General features: G+C 38.6%; 1 protein-coding gene across 4 annotated transcripts in view; it reads right to left on the bottom strand.

The window, feature by feature from the left end:
- Positions 1–59: 59 nt before the first annotated feature.
- FNBP4 (formin binding protein 4) overlaps positions 60–17,835 on the bottom strand; it is a 45,861-nt gene continuing 28,085 nt past the window's right edge. For all 4 annotated transcript variants that reach the window (XM_072790747.1, XM_072790745.1, XM_072790744.1 and 1 more), the window contains exons 13-17: positions 14,720–15,030; positions 14,448–14,592; positions 12,513–12,856; positions 3,339–3,496; positions 60–1,126 (exon numbers count right to left, since the gene is read on the bottom strand). In XM_072790747.1, coding sequence (XP_072646848.1) covers positions 1,036–1,126; positions 3,339–3,496; positions 12,513–12,856; positions 14,448–14,592; positions 14,720–15,030 — 1,049 coding nt within the window. In that variant the 3' untranslated portion in view covers positions 60–1,035. The remainder of the gene's footprint in view (positions 1,127–3,338; positions 3,497–12,512; positions 12,857–14,447; positions 14,593–14,719; positions 15,031–17,835) is intronic.

Raw genomic sequence — 17,835 nt, forward strand, 5'->3', positions numbered from 1 at the left:
AAAATCTTGATTACACAACAATGAAATAACAGGCTTAGAAGAGCAAAAAGGATAACAAATCAGAAGTATAAAAAAAGCTTTATTAGAGCATATGTACAAATTTACAAGGTCAGAAACTGGAGAAATACAAAGAGCTTTAAAACACAATTTGCCTTTTCTTCAGTTTAAAGTGACTTTTACCTGATTGTGATACAATAGAAAGTACAGAACAGTAAACTGCTTTTTAAATACTGGAATTTTATGGAGAGTACATTCACATAAAAGGGAGGTGAATTTTGGAACAAAGACAATGGAGACACAATACATATAGTGGCTCTTATAACATTTACTGCCACATACATGAGGGGAAATCCTCAAAATTAAAGATCTGAACGCCTGCTGCTGCCTGTAATGAAATCTGAATACATCACTAGTATGTGAAATGACTGAGCTACCAGTTCTAGAATTTGTGAGAAAGAGTTCTCTAAAGAGTGTGGCCATCTGTCAGCACAAAGTAAACACCTCCATATACCTCAGCACTTCAGGGGTGGCAGGCTAGAAGAGGTCAGAGATTCTGAAAATCCCAGTTCAGCAAAATAGAATACAGAGAGCTGCCTTCTTAATTGCACTTGTTCTGGAGTAGACGTGAATGAGAGAGAGCTGCACTAGGAACTAAAGGAGCCTCTATGAAACAGGAAAATCCTTCACGTATTGTCAGTGAGTCCTCTGCTGAGGTATCACACTCCTGAATCACATGTTTCAGATCGATGAGGTTAATGTACCTGATACGCTGAGTTTGCCAGTGTGAGAATAAAGGCGGCTATGTCAAAGCATTTGGTCAACCTCACCCTTCAGCAAAATAGAAAAATTACATTTCACAAATGTGAAAGCTCTATACATGTATGCTTTTGCCCAGGAAATTCATATGCTCTCCCTCATAACATTTATAGTTTATTGACAACAGTAAAACTCGTGAAGACTCTTAACTGAATGCAAAAAAAAAAAAAAAAAAAACACAAAAAAATCGTAATAAAAAAAAACCCTTTCCCCCAAAAACTATGTGTTTGGAGCCATTTTCCTCCTCTTCAGCCTTGCACGCCAATCCTCAGGAAGTGCTTCAAAATTAGCATTCCTCTCTGCCATCCCACTGTGAAGACAACACCAACATATTCTTCATCAAATTTCTTAATTCTGATGGGTCAAAGACACACACAGCCTCTCTACAATTTTATGGATACTTAAGTGCATTGTTTATCTTTATCTACCTCCAGTAACCATTAAAGTCACACTGAAGGATTACAACAATTCTTGTGAAAGTTTTTCTTGGCCCCAAAGAGTTTCAATTCTTTAGGAAAGATATATTTTAACCCTCAACTTACCATCAGGAACCTCTGGATTTTTGAAATTCTCCTTTGAACACTTCTAAATACTTGTAAGGACTGATACCTCAAGGCTTATTCAATCATTTTCAAAACAGATTAAATTCAGATTTTTAAAGATTTTTTTATTTATTTAATTGAGAGTCCTCGCTTTGGCAGCACATATATTTATTTAATTGAGAGAAAAAAAGGGGGGAAGGAGAGAGCTGGAACAGTGGGAAGGGCAGAGGAGAAGCGGACTCCACACTGAGCAGGGAGCCCTATATGGGAATTGATCCAGGGACTCCAAGATCATGACCTGAGCTGAAGGCAGATGCTTAACTGAATGAGTCATCCAGGTGCCCTAAACTCTGATTCTATCCTACAATAACCAGAATGGGTGGATTGGACCCTTTTATAAATCTAAAATAATCTAATTATAGGATCTTTGTGATTCCCCACCTATCATCTTGAAATAGGCTATTTCATCATTATAGGAATTAATCATTACTCAATTCCCAGCAATACTTAAAAAAAAAACCTAAAATAATAGGAAAACAATAATGGAATCACCTACAAGGATGAGGCAACAGTGTAATAAAATGTCACTAATAGCATTCCTCAGTTTCCTTATTGTGTTACCCAAAATAGTACAAAATAGTATACAACCTTTCATGGAAGTAAAGAAGCCTGGAGGCCTCTTCATAGTACCCTCCCACCCCAATATTATTACTATTTTTAAGTAAACTCTATGTCCAACAAGGGGTGTGAACTCACGACCCTAAGATCAAGAGTTGCATGGTCTAGGGACGCCTGGGTGGCTCAGTGGTTGAGCGTTTGCCTTCAGCTCAGGGCATGATCCTGATCAAGCCCCACATTAGGCTCCCTGCAGGGAGCCCGCTTCTCCCTCTGCCTATGTCTCTGCCTCTCTCATGAATAGATAAATAAAATCTTAAAAAGAAAAAAAAAAAAAAAAGAACATCAGTTATTTTGTAACAGGAACCAAGACTATCTCATTTCCCTAAAATAACACGTGACAGGAATCTTTCAGGTTTTATGATGCTGTAGGCTACAATTCATTTCAGAGTTCATAAGTAGACAAATGCTGAAAGCAGGTGTGTAATAACTGTGGAGAAATAGATACTTTAGGAACAAAAAAATTCCTTATAATAACCATTCCAATTGGTTCATATATCTAAAAATAAAAATGTTCTGAATTATGAAACACAAGATGATGATCCTCTTCCAAATGTTTTAAGTACTGCATTTATTGATGTTACAAGTATAAGAATCAGAAGTAATGATAAGCTAGAACCTATCAGAAGAATGGGAAATATGGCAGCATTATTTGTATGTTCCAAGTCATGCATGACAATCAAACAATTAGTTGCCTTCAAAGAATGTTTCTCAAAAAAAAAAAAAAAAAAAAAAAAGAATGTTTCTCAGTTTAGCCTATATACCTTCAAAACCAGGAAAAATATCTGAGTTAGCTAAGTTTAAATTCCTTGCAAAGTCTCGATAGTGAAGTTTTTCTCCCCTTCCTTTTTAAAGTCTTTTTTAAAAATAAGCTCTGCACCCAATGTGGTGCTTGAACTGACAACCCCAAGATCAAGAGTTCCATTCTCCACTGACTAAGTCAGCCAGGTGCCCCCATCTTTTATTTTTGTAAATCTGTAAAATATTTTTTAAAAAAATTTATAGGAGGGCCTGTTGGATCTACATGATAAAAGGGACATCTGTTTTTCCTGGTATGCTCAGAGTTAAAGACAGTCCTATTCTTAAAAGGAACAATCAGTAGGATAAAGTGTTAAAGCTCTGATGTTTCTAATTTTGAAAAGGGGTTAACCGTAATTTTTACAGGGAAAAAAAATTACTGTGAATTATAAATTTTTAGGAAAGTTCGTACCAAAATATCAAAAAAAAAAAATTAAGGACTGTGATTCAAAGAATATGACTGCTACTCTAAAACCTCCCACTCCTCTGTGGCCTCTCTTCTTTTACCTGACCAGCTGCTGCTGTTTCCATTCTTCAATTCGCTTCTGTGCAGTTGATTCCCGGTCCTCTTCACTGGAACTAGAGTTCTCTTCTTCATCTAACTCACGCTGGATACTCTGCCACTTCTTTACCAGAGACGGCATTTTGGTTTTACTCTTCTTTGCCTAGGGCAAAGGTTAAAGATCAGAAAGAAGAGAATACATAAAATACAAACATAAAATAAGAGCCATACAAGATCAAGATCTCTTCTTAGATCTAAGGAATAAGTGGACCTTAAAATCAAAGGACAGAAACACAGAAAATGAATGCCACTATAAGTTCTTGCCAAAAATTTCTACCAACTATAAATGTAATGCTTGGTTAAAAATCTACAAACTAAAAAAAAATTTTTTAATTAAAAAAAATAAATAAAAAATAAAAAAAATAAAAAATAAAAATAAAAAATAAAAAAAATAAATTAAAAAATAAAAATCTACAAACTATTAAAAAAATCTAAAGACTTTAAGTGTATTTTTATTAAATGAGATCAGAAAAATTTCCTTTAGCCTCATTATTCTACAGAATTCAAAACTGTTGCCCTGGTCTCAGAATTAGTGTTTTCTTTGGCAAAATTTAAATAGATGCCAGGTTCACATCAAGTGAAAAACAGAGCTGAGAAATAAATGGCCAGCTTTTCTGGAAAAAGCAACATAGTCAATGATAGCAGATATAAAATATAGCACAGAGTTACATCAAATATTAATATGATTAGTTCTAAGATATTTTATTTTTCTTCTTTTGGCTCATCTTCATTTTCTTTTTCTCTCTTTCATTCATTTATAGGAGACAGAGAGAGACAGAAAGACAGAGAGAGATAGGGAGAGGGAACACAAGCAGGGAGGAGAGGGAGAAGCAGGTTCCCCTTGGGCAAGCAGGGGAGCCCAATGTGGGGCTTGATCCCAGGAACCCAAGATCATGACCTGAACTGAAAGCAGACGCTTGACCAACTGAGCTACTCAGGTGTCCTGCATCTTCATTTTCTAACTGTCTATAATATGTACTTTCTTTTTTTTAAATGTTATCATTTATTTATTCATGAGAGACACACAGAGAGAGAGAGAGAGAGAGAGAAAGAGAAAGAGAGAAAGAAAGAAAAACAGGCAAAAAAAAGAAAAAAGAAAAACAGGCAGAGGGAGAACCAAGCTCAATGCAGGGAGTCTGACGTGGGACCTGATCCCGGGTCTCCAGGATCACATCCTGAGCTACAGGCGGCGCTAAACCGCTGTGCCAACAGGGCTGCCCTAATATGTACTTTCATAGCAAAAGCAAAACAACAAAAAATACTTGTGATACTTATAAAAGTAGAACTGTATATACACCCAACATGGTTTGCTCTAGCACTACCTTCAGGCTCCTGATCAATGGCATTCTAGCATAGAGACCTTCCCTGACCCTCTCTGAAACAGCACCACCTCCCAAAGACCAACTTTCTGTCCTCTAACACTGCTTACTTTTTCTCACTGCATTTTGAAGCACCCCACTCGCCCTTCTCCAATCCTCAAGAACAGAATCTCCAAAAAACAGATTTGTTTGATTCACTACTGAATCCCAAGGTTCTAAGGAGAACATCTGATAAATTGTTTGCACTAAAAATATACTCGACCTGAAACTAATGTAACATTGTGTCCCAATTATACTTCAATCAAAAAATAAAACCCAAACCCGTTGAATCTGTGATCAGTTATGTGAAATTCAAGAACTATTGTATTAGACATTGAAAAAAATAAATTTTTATCCCTGTATTTTGAAGACCAGTAGAGCTGTGTGCTTGAAGGCCTGACCAAGTCACACTATAAACATGACAGGCAGGCAGCTGAGTGGTACAAGTGTGATTAACTGCTGCTCTGCATACTGGATAGGGCATGGGGGCCCAACCTATTCTTCCTGCCTATACTTGAGAGAGATTTCTTAAGTCCCCCCAAATCTGAGAAAATAAGGATATTTTCAGTCTGTCTTCTATTACTTGGCTCCCTATTCAATACTCTATTTTTTTTTTTATTTTATTCATTTATTCATGAGAGACAGAGAGAGAGAGGCAGAGACGCAGGCAGAGGGAGAAGCAGGCTCCATGCAGGGAGCCTAATGTGGAACTTGATCCCAGGTCTCCAGGGCCACAGCCTGGGCCAAAAGGAGGCACTAAACCGCTGGGCCACCCGGGCATCCCTGGATACTCTATTTTGATTATAATTCACAGTTCTTAATTTTCTGGGGAAATGAGTGCCTATATGCTGTGCTTACACCTTTAGCTCCACACACCTTCCCACATTCCAGTCAGTCATTTCACCTGTGGCACAACCTCAACACACTGGATACACACCCTTCCAATAAACTCCAAGACAGCCCATTCTGGCTTAGCATGGAACCAACTGAGTAAAAAGAAACATGAACTTATAATGGTCACATGTGCACACAGGGCAAGTTGAGGTATAACTCACTGAACACTGGTAAACAGGCTCAAAAACCAAAGCTCTGAGTAAAGTCAGTGTGGTTTCATTTGGACTTCTATAGAGTTTTGTGGGGAAAAAATTTTTTTATCACACTTAATTCCCATTGGTCATAGGAAAATTAGTTATGTTTTAGAAGTTATTTATTGCCAATCACATTCAAACCCATAGAGAGTTGCGCTGCCTGTTTAAGCACATTTTCATAGGGAAACTTTGCAGTCAGATGAATTAATCTAGATTGAATAGTTAGGACTTGGTTTCTAGTTTCTTTTTTCTTTTTCTTTTTTTTTTTTAAGATTTTATTTATTCATGAGAGACACACACAGAGAGAGAGGCAGAGACACAGGCAGAGGGAGGAAGCAGGCTCCATGCAGGGAGCCTGACTTGGGACTTGATCCTGGGTCTCCAGGATCAGGCCCTGGGCTGAAGGCAGGGCTAAACCACTGAGCCACCCGGGCTGCCTGTTTTCTAGTTTATTTTCTAGTAAGCTGCACATAAAACTCTTCAGCAAAGAAGACTGAAAACATATATTTCAAGTATTTTTGGACATTTGAGACATTAAGCATATTTTCCTTTTTTTTAAAGTAGGCTCTATGCCCAGCATGAAGCCCAAGATGAGGCTTGAACTCACAACCCTGAGATCAAGAGTAGGACGCCTAAACTAAAACTAAGCCAGCCAAGCACTATTTTATATTCCTTTAAAATGGCCTGTATTCAACAGAGATAGGCCATTACTTATTTTAATAAAGTATGTAAAAATGATATATTAACAAGTTACAATTCTGGATTTTCCAAACTATTATTTATAAGACCATAAAAGCATGATTGGCTAAGAAATTACTTACTCCATGAAAAGAGGAAGCAATTATCTCTGGAAGGTTGGAAGCAGAGTGTCAAGAGTGTCAAGAAGGCTTCACAAAAAAATGATTCCTGCGAATTAGTTGTTCTAACATTTAATTGTGGGCAGCCTGGGCGGCTCAGAGCCACCTTCAGCCCAGGGCCTGATCCTAGAGACCCGGGATGGAGTCCCACATCCGGGCTCCCTGCATGGAGCTTAGCTTCTCCCTCTGCCGGTCTCTGCCTCTCTGTGTCTCTCATGAATAAATAAATAAAATCTTAAAAAAAAATCTATAACATTTAATTGTGTAAAGAACAAACAGTCGTGGGACTGATGGACAAAGTAAAGACATGGAAGTGATAAACAGTATTTTGGTTCAGGAGAACTATATATGCTTTGGTATAGGGCTTGACAGTCTAGTCGTTGTCTTAATTCTTATTATTGAGTTCTATAATATTCACTTCGTTTCCAGATAATTTCTGAAACTATGGTACCAACTTGGACAAGTGGTTTAATCTGGAAACATTGTCTATTTTGTGTGAATGCAATAACCCATTCAAAAAGGTTCCTTGAACCAAGGTAAGGCAAATGAATTTGCCTTGTTGACCACCAGGGCAAAAGATTACAGTTGAAGCAGACAATAAATAAAGTACCAACACAGAGGATAAAAGCTGATAAAGTTTCTTTGGGTGATCAGGACATTCAAAAGTACCCATGATTGTGATGTGACAGCAGAAAGATGGCAGACTATGAAGCTTCAGGCCCTGCTTCTTCACCGAAACACCACTATAAACAAATACAAACTAAGATGGCTTTAGGAGACGAACTGAGAATCTACAGCAACCAAGAGAATATTCAAACAAGAAGCCTCACTTCGGATGCCTGGCTGGCTCAGTAGGTAGAGCATGTGACTCTTGATCTTGGGGTTGTTAAGTTCAAGTCCCACACTGGATATAGAGATTATGTAAAAATAAAATCTTAAAAAAAGAAGAAAAGCAGCAGCAGCCATACTCAAAACAATACAAAATTGTGTGGCATGTTTGCTTGCCCTTGCACCACCCTCTCCCACGTCGTTGGGGAAAAACAGCCAATTCTCAGTTATCTCCTTCAGGAGGGAAGAAAAAAAGAGTAAAATGTTCTAGCCTGTCTGTGGCTGCCTGAGGGACTGGTTTCTGTATACTGCTTAACCTGGAGCTCAAGCAGGAATGGCAGCATGTTTTGCACCTCTGGTTGGAAGCCATGAAAGGCAGTGGCAGACACTGTAGCATGTGAAAACCACAGGGAAACTACAGTCATGTGGATACTTAGGAGTGAGAGATTATGGGCAGAGGAATACTATACAGCATGTAAAGCTCCTAGGAAAAATGCAGGTGTGAGACTATTAGAAAAATTAAAATTAAATGTATAGAAGGGGATGGCAAAAAAAGAACAAGCACAAACCCAGCGAATACAAATGCCCAGAAAAGGCCCAAAAAGATCTTAGGCCTTCATGCTGGGTGAATTAATGAAGGTCTTTCTACAAATAGAGCCCCGGTACAGAGACTGGAAGAATTGTTTTCTCAAATGCCTAATTTTCGTTTCCTTTTTAAAAGATTGTGTGCATGAGCATACGCGCACACACACACACACACACACACAAGGGGAGTTGCAGGCAGAGGGAGCCCAATGCGGGGCTTGATCTCAGAACTACGGGATCATGACCTGAGCTGAAGGCAGATGTTGAACTGACTGAGCCACCCAGGCACCCCTCAAATGCCTAATTTTCAATAAAGAAAAAAAATCACAAATCACACAAAGAAACTGGGAATGAAAAATGAAATGACAAAAAAAAATTCATCTCTAGAATACCACCATAAACACATGCTTAAGACTTACTGGACAAAGCTTTAAAGCAGTCGTCTTAAATGTGTTCAATCAAGGAGATGAGGAAAACACTGGCAAAGAATTAGTGGAAATCAGAAAACAGAAGACACAGGAACAAAATGAGATTATCAACAAAGATAAAAAAAAAAGATAGATATATATATATATATAAAAAAGCCAAACCAGTTAGCAATTCTGAAGCTGAAAAATTCATAAGCTCAACAGAAGACTCTGATAGGCAGAAAAAAGGATCGATAAAATTTATGGTATGTCATTTGAAATTAGAGTCTGTAAGAACAAAAAAGAAAAAGAATGAAACAAAGAGAACAGAGTCTAAGTGACTTAAAATACACCATTAAGTAGATCAATTTATATATTTGGGGAATCCCAGGAGGATGGAAAGGAAAGAGGAGAGCTTATTTTAAGAATAGCCTTGGGACTTCTGGGTGGCTCAGTCCCTTAAGCATCCAATTGGCATTGACTCAGGTCTTGATCTTAGGGTCATGAGTTCAAGCCCCACATTGGGCTCTATGCTGGAGATGAAGACTATTAAAAAAAAGAAAAAAAGGAATTATAACCAAAAACTTCTCAAATTTAAGGAAGACATGGATAGACATATGCGAGAGGCCTAACAAACTCCACATAGGATAAATCTCTAAAGACTACACTGTGACATAACCTGTCAAAAGCCAAAAGCCAAGGAGAATCTTCAAAGCAGGAAAAAAAAAAAAAAAAGGTGACTCATCATGTACAAGGGATCCTCAATAAGATTATCAGAGGATTTCTGGCAGAAATGGTGCAGACCAAAAACAGGAGGCTGTATTTAAAGTTGGGTCAGGGATCCCTGGGTGGCGCAGTGGTTTAGCGCCTGCCTTTGGCCCAGGGCGCTATCCTGGAGACCCAGGATCGAATCCCACGTCGGGCTCCCGGTGCATGGAGCCTGCTTCTCCCTCTGCCTGTGTCTCTGCCTCTCTCTCTCTCTCTCTGTGACTATCATAAATAAATAAAAATTTTTAAAAAATGTACTCAATATCTATTTAAAAAATAAATAAAATAAAGTTGGGTCAAAGAGAAAAAGAGGTCAACTGAGAATTGTATACCAGCAACACTTTCCTTCAAAATTGAGGAAGACAAGCACTGGGTGTTATGCTATATGTTGGCAAACTGAACTCCAAAATAAAGACATTAAGACATGCCCACATAAACAAAAACTCAGTGAGGTCATTACTGCTTGACTTACCCTACAAGAAATGCTTAACGCTTTTCTTGTAGCTTTAAAATGCTTAAGAAATTCTTAATTAAGAAATGCTTAACAAATTGAAATGAAAAAATGCCAGTTAAAAAAAAGAAAAAAAGAAAAAAATGCCAGTTAGTAGCTTGTCATTCAAAAATATATAAAGTTCTCTGATAAAGGTAAATATAGGGACATATATAAAAACCAGTATGATTATGATTTTGGTTTGTTAACTCTTTTTATTCTTCTACAAAATTCAAAAAACAAAAACAAAAATATTAATTATAAATCTATATTAATGGGTATATAATATATGGGTATACAGTATATAAAGATGTAATTTATAACACCAATAATGGAATGAGGGGCAGCTATATAACAGTTCTGTTTGCAATGGAGTGTTATCAGTTTAAAATAGAGTAGTTTACCTTTAGCACCTTATATATAATATCCATATAACCATAAAGAAAATAAACATAGAATATATGCAAATGGAAATAAGGGAATCAAAACGTGTCACTGAAAAAATTAAACACCAAAGAAGGCAGTAAGGGAAAAAAATGACAAAAAGCTTTATAAGATATACAGAAAACAAATAAAATGGTAACAGTAAGTCTTCCTCTATCAGTGATTATTAATAAACTAGTAATTTACTGATATAAATGAAAGATCCCATAAGACCCTTGGGTGGGGTCTTGGGTGGTTCAGTGGTTGAGCATCTGCCTTTGGCTCACGGCATGATCCCGGGGTCCTGGGATCGAGTTCCCAGGGACTCTGGGAGCCTGTTCCTCCCTCTGCCTACGTCTCTGCCTCTCTCTGGGTCTCTCATGAATTAATAAAATCTTAAAAAAAAGAAAAAAGGGAAGGGAAGGGAAAGGAAGTCAAGTCTCTAATTAAAGTCATATACTGCCAGGATGATTTTAAAAACACAGAATCGTGGGGTGCCTAGGTGGTTCAGTTGGTTGAGCATCCAATTCTTTTTTTTTTTTTAAAGATTTTATTTATTCATGATAATCACAGAGAGAGAGAGAGAGAGAGAGAGAGAGAGAGAGGCAGCCACACAGGCAGAGGGAGAAGCAGGCTCCATGCAGGGAGCCCGACATGGGATTCGATCCCAGGTCTCCAGGATCGTGCCCTGGGCCAAAGGCAGGCGCCAAACCGCTGCGCCACCCAGGGATCCCGAGCATCCAATTCTTGATTTTGGCTCAGGTCATGATCTCAGGGTCATGAGAGCAAGTCCCACATCAGGCTCTGTGCTTGGCACAGAATCTACTTGGGATTCTCTCTCTTCTCCCTCTGTCCCTCTCCACTCATACTCTCTCTCAAATAAATGAATATTATAAAATTAAAAAATTAATAAAATCTTTAAAAAAATAAAATCTTTTATAAATAAAAGAAATCTTTTTTAAAAAATAAATAAATAAAATCTTAAAAAGGGGTGGGGGGATCCCTGGGTGGCTCAGTGGTTGAGCACCTGCCTTAGGCCCAGGGCGTGATCCTGGAGTTCCGGGATCAAGTCCCACATCAGGCTCCTTGCATGGAGCCTGCTTGTCCCTCTGCCTGTGTCCCTGCCCCATCCCCCTCTCTGTGTCTCTCATGAATAAATAAAATCTGAAAAAAATAAATAAATAAATAAATAAATAAATAAATAAAAAATAAAGACAAAATCCCAGAATCCAAGTAGCGATGTTTATAAGAAATTAATTTTCTAAGGACATATACAGGTTTAAAGTGAAAGGTCAGAATAATGTTCCATGCAAATTGTAACCAAGAGAAAGCAAGGATAACAACATTGAGACAAGAGAGACTAAATCAAAAAGTGTTACAAGAAATAATGGAAAAAAAAATAATGAAGAATGTTATGTAATGCTAAAAGTGTAAATTTAAGTAAATTAAAACATCTCTTACAATAGTATCCGACAAAAAAAAGAATAAAATACCTGAGAATAAACTCAGTAAAGAAAATAAAGACTCCTACACTGAAAACTACAAAAAAAAAAAAAAAAAAAAAAAATCAAAGACTTAAATGGAAAGAAACTGCATTCACAGATTAAACAACACAATATTAAAATGGCAACACAACCGAACATATCTACAGATTAATACAGTCTCTATCAACATCCACTGGCTTTTTTTTTCTTTTTTTAAGTTTATTTATTTATTCATGAGAGAGAGGGACAGACAGACAGGCAGGCAGATACACAGGCAGAGGGAGAAGCAGGCTTCCCGCGGGGAACCCGACATAGGACTCGATCCCACTACTCCAGCATCACACCCTCAGCCAAAGGCAGGCACCAAATCGCTGAGCCATCCAGGCATCCCTCCACTGGCTTTTTATGCAGTAATGGAAAAGCTGAACTTTAGTATATGTGCTACTGACGAGAGCACAAAAAGCTTTAAATTCATATGAAATTACACGGTAACTTGGACAGTCAATATTGAAAAAGATATATACAAAGTTGGAGAACTCATAATTCTAAATGCTACTGAATTATATACTTTAAAATGGTGAATTTTACATGAATATTACTTCAATAATAAAAAATTTTTTAAATAGGAACTTAAGGGACACCTGGGTGGCTCAGCAGTTTAGTGCCTGCCTTTGGCCCAGGGCATAATCCTGGAGTCCTGGGATCGAGTCCCACATCGGGCTCCCCACATGGAGCCTGCTTCTTCCTCTGCTGTGTCTCTGCCTCTCTCTGTGTCTCTCGTGAATGAATGAATGAATGAATGAATGGGAACTTAAGACAAATTTACTATACCTTATCTTTCTTTCCTTTCTTTGTCTTCTCTGGTGGTGGCATTTTGGGAGCTGGTGGTGGTGGTGGTGGTGGAGGAGGAGGAGGAGGAGGTGGTGGTTCAATAATGGCAGTGGTAGGCACAGCACCTCGGGCCTGGACTGGCTGCAATGTGGGAGCAGTCACTGCCATTGGGACAGAACATTCAGCATAGCTCATAATTGCAGGAGCTGATGCCAGTCCTAGGTAATTTGACTGCAGGCTCATTCCTCTGGCTTGATGACCCATTCCTGTTGCCGGATGGCTAACTGATATTGCCTGGTGTCCAATCCCTGCAGACTGGTGTCCAATCCCTGCTGCCTGGTGACCTAACACAGAAAACACAAAATGAAACTGTAAGGACATTGTGACAAAGCAAAAACAAGGAAAAGATGAAAGAGAGAAATGAGGGTTAGATTACCTACAAAATGACATCAAAATGATACCTTTTCCTCAAAAAAAAAACTTAACCACAGTGGGAGGCCTAAATGGCTAAGCTGGTTAAGTGTCTATCTTTGGCTCAGGGCACGATCCCAGGGTCCTGGGATGGAGCCCTGCATTGGGCTCCCTGCTCAGCAGGGAGTCTGCTTCTCCCCCTCTCCCTCCTTTGCCCCTCTTCCCCTGCTCATGCTCTCTCTCTCTCAAATAAATAAAATCTTAAAAAAATAGCCATGGGGCACCTGGGTGGCTCAGTCAGTTGACTGATTCTTGGTTTCCACTCATGTCATGATCTCCAGATAGCAGAGATTGAGCTCTGCTATGGGGCTCTGTGCTCAGTGGGGAATGTTCCTAAGGATTTCTCTCCCTCAGCCCCTCCCCAGCACTCTGTGCACATGCCCGAATTCTTTCTCAACTAAGTAAGTAAATTAAAAAAAATATATATATAGCCACATTTTCTGGTGGCAAAATATTTTTGATACTTTAGGAATAAGGTACATTTTTTGGTTGTCTTTTTTCTTTTAAATAAACTCAACCCCTGACATGGGCTTAAACTCGTGATCCCAAGATCAAGAGTTGCATGGTCTACCAACTAAACCACTAAGGTGCCCCAGCATTAAAGTACTGAAACATCAAAATTACTCAAGTCATGTAATCGCACAGAAAACAATATGGGGGATGCCTGGCTGGCTCAGCGGTTGAGTGTCTGCCGTCGGCCCAGGGCGTGATCCTGGAGTCATGGGATCGAGTCCCACATCAGGCTCCCTGCATAGAGCCTGTTTCTCTCTCTGCCTATGTCTCTGCCTCTCCCTCTGTTGTCTCTCGTGAATGAATAAAAATCTTAAAAAAAAAAAAAAAAAAAAAAAGATTTATTCATTCACGAGAGATACAGAGAGAGAGAGGCAGAGACACAGGCAGAGACAGAGGCAGGCTCCATGCAGGGAACCCGATGTGGGACTCGATCACAGGACTCCGGGATCATGCCCTGGGCCAAAGGCAGACTCTCAACCCCACCCAGGCATCTCGTGCCCCACGAGTTTTTAAAATGAAAAGCTCTTGGGGCACCTGGGTGGCTCAGTTGGTTAAGTTTCTGACTCTTTTTTTTTTTTTTAATTTTTATTTATTTATGATAGTCTCACAGAGAGAGAGAGAGGCAGAGACACAGGCAGAGGGAGAAGCAGGCTCCATGCACCGGGAGCCCGACGTGGGACTCAATCCCGGGTCTCCAGGATCGCGCCCTGGGCCAAAGGCAGGCACCAAACCGCTGCACCACCCAGGGATCCCAAGTTTCTGACTCTTGATCTCAAAGTTGTGAGTTCAAACCTGACACTGGGCTCCACACTAGGGGTGGTACCTACTTAAGGAAAACAAAACAATGAAATGAAGAGCCTTTACATGACACCTATATGCCTTTGATGACATCTAAAATTCTGAAACAAAGATAATAGATTATGGAAAACATACTTTAATCACAGTGCTTACCTGTAGCTATAGCTGTTTGGCTGTAGAGTACCGGAGAACTACCAATGGTAGCTGATCTCTGAACTACTGCAGTACTAATTTCTGTAGCTTTTCTTTTTACCGCTTTAGTGGAAGGAGAACTAGAGATGGTAGAATCGACTGAACTCTGAAACAAAGAGAATCTAGTTAGTGGCTAAAAGGCCTGATTAAACATTTTCTTCTAAAATAAAATATGGTGTCAATCATGCCCCAGTCTCCCAAAACTCTTCAAAAGGCCAAATGGTATTTCTCACCTGGCTAGTTACAACTGTGGTCTGTGTTGAAGGTTTCAATGGAGTATCCTCCTCTGTTCCTGGGGCAGGAGGCTCCTCACTTCCCTCATCCTCCATCTCTACCTCCTGGATCTCACCATCTTCTACAGGAGGAGGGGGAGGAGGGGGGGGAGGAGGGGATTCTGGGGGGGGAGGTGGGGGCGGTGGCATTTCCAAAGGTAATGGAGGTTGAAGCACAGGCACATTTGACTGAAGGAGGGTCCAGAATGGAGTAAGTGGCATGAGTGATGAAGAAGAAACTTGCCCAGAAAAGGACTCTTTACAAAGAGAACCTATGAAAACAAACATAAGTCAGGGAAAAGGCAATATAAAAAACTCTGTGCCTTACATTCACAGCAATGTTCAAGTGACTAGTGATACAAAATCAGACCCACAGGCCATCTATTCTACATTAAGGTCACTGAAATATTAAGTAATTCAATTCAAAAATGACTACCATGGAAAGATGAATTTATGAACTTCACAGTTAGCACTTGCCCCAGCTATATTATGTACTAGTCTTTTGGTCCAGATCTATGAATAAATAAATGAAGCACACCACATCAATTCAATGAGAAATTTGGTCATCTGAACCTAAGTTTTTTATTTCAAACATTCAGTTTCAACACACACAAGTAGAAGGCAACACTCTGGGTCTTTTTTATTTCAAGAGAGAAGAGGGGAATGAATAATGTATGTTTGCAATACTGATCCCATGTTATTTTTTTTAGTGAGCCAGATAACTGATTGGGAATGACCCAGATAAGTACCCATTCAAAACACCAGTTTTGAATTCTACCTACTTTAATTAATTTGGATTACAAATTTTTAAAAATCCACTTACAAGGTGCTCTTGTCAACTCTATCATTCCTTTGCACCTTTGTATGAATTATATTTGCTAAATCATAGCAACACAAATCAGGAAGGGTAATTTTTTTATTTCTGTAATGAGAAAAGGGAAATTTAGAGCAACAAATCTTCAAGGTAAGTAACTAAGGCACACGCAAAAGAGGTGTTTGAAGATACAGAGAATCTGAAATTGCTGCTAGAGTCTAAGTTAAAAAATTATAGCTCAAAAGCTGCAGGACCAGCTTTCTTCAAATTCTGCAAAAGCCAGTTCATCATTGTCCTTTCTCTCTCCTGGGAAGAGCTTTAAGGGTTAGAGAAAATAGGAGGATATACTTACTTGTAGCCTTCCCCATCCCTCTTTATCGTCAATAGGGAAGTTTCACAATATATGGGACTATTAGATATATATCCCAGGAATGCTGAAGGGAATTTTCTCCCTAAAATCATAGAATTTAGGAGTAGAAGAGATATGAGAAATCATCTAGTTCAACTCTCTCACTTCAAAGGTAATGAAACCCAGGAGGGAAATGACTTGCCCAACATCATATAGCTCTCAGTGGCCAGGTCTGACTCCTAGTCTAGTGATATTTTACCAGGAAGTCCTCATAAAATCCCAGGGGTCTAAAAGCTTTAGCAATCACAGTTGAATCAATCTCACTTCTCATGGAATAGAGTTCCAAATGAATCAACTGTTAAATTTCATGGTCAAAAGTAGTGGGTTAAATAAAGGCTCTATAACAAAAGGCTCCACAATAAAGGTTGAATCCTTTACCACCTTAGTTGCCTCAAAAAGCACCACAGTGATTCTCAATAAGGTAAAACCAAAGCCACCATAAACCATTTGGCTTTTAGGATAGTTTTAGTTTCTTTGAAACAGATAAATAATACATTATGTAAAAGACTTCAAGATGATGATTCACAAGGTTACTGGAATTATTTTGAGAAGTTGCTTACTCAGTAAAAGAAAAGAGCACTGAAAAGAAAGTACCAGAAAACAGGAATGTAGTTTTCCAGCTAAAAAGACTTCAAATGCCTCATTAAACTTTTATATTTGGTCATATCTAATATGAATTTGCACACTAACTTTTAGACAAATAAAGTCTAGGTATGACCAGGCAGTCTATTACATAATAATAGAACATCAAGATTACATAAATAATAAATAACGAGAAGATAATAAATAACAAGGATTAATAACAAACTTCCTTCTACTAAACTTTCAACAGCATTTGGTAGGTAATAAAGTTGAATTTTACGTATTCTCATCTGGAAAGATAATGCAATGGATATAGTCAGGATAGTAATGTGTTGCTATGCAAAGCAACTCAAGGAAATACAGATTTCAAGGTTAATAATGTGGTTTACAACCTCCAGCAAAGATAATGAGAATTAAACTTTGTGTAAATAGGAGATAAACTAGACTTGACAAATTTGGCAGCAAATAGGAAGCATTTTTGGTTAATATTTGAGTCCCATACTAAGTTTGCTGAAAACACAAAAGCTGTGTCTTAATAATTATCTTCTTTATCTTAAACGTAAAGAACTTAAGAAATCTCCATCTGAATATCCACAGATGTCCTATTACATGATGCTTCTCTTGGTTTCTCAATATAACCTATTTGGTATATTTTGCCATTTAAGAGAACACTTAAGCCTGAAGTCCAAGGAGAGATTAAAAGTAAACACAGCTTGGGCAGCCTGGGTGGCTTAGAGGTTTAGTACCACCTTCGGCCCAGGGACCCGGGATCGAGTCCCATGTCGGGCTCCCTGCATGGAGCCTGCTTCTCCCTCTGCCTGTGTCTCTGCCCTTCTCTCTCTCTCTCTCTCTCTCTCTCTCTCTCTGTGTGTCTCTCATAAATAAGTAAAATCTTAAAAAGTAAACAGCTTTTATTTTTTATGCTAATAAATTTGAAAACTACAGACTTAGAATAGTGTGGGGACATATTTTTGAGCTCTTCAAGAACCTACTTTTTCTATGCATCTTTGTTTCTATTTGTAGGCAGGCTTCCTTTATTGGTTTCCAATATTTCTCCAGAGAAAATTTTTGCTTAGTATTTTGAACCAAGAGGCCAGTTTAGCAATTTAAGGGATTATACAAAAAATAATTCCACAGACTTTTGAAAAGAAGCGAAGTTTAACCTAAGTGACAAAATCTAACAAGAGAGATGTATTAGATATCTTCAAATCTCACTTGTCTTTAGAGACAGGACATTAATGAACAAGTTATTAAAAATGAACGGAACTTGGA

The sequence above is a fragment of the Canis lupus genome, chromosome 21 (genome assembly GCF_048164855.1).
Source record: "Canis lupus baileyi chromosome 21, mCanLup2.hap1, whole genome shotgun sequence".
In the NCBI taxonomy this organism is placed as follows: domain Eukaryota; kingdom Metazoa; phylum Chordata; class Mammalia; order Carnivora; family Canidae; genus Canis; species Canis lupus.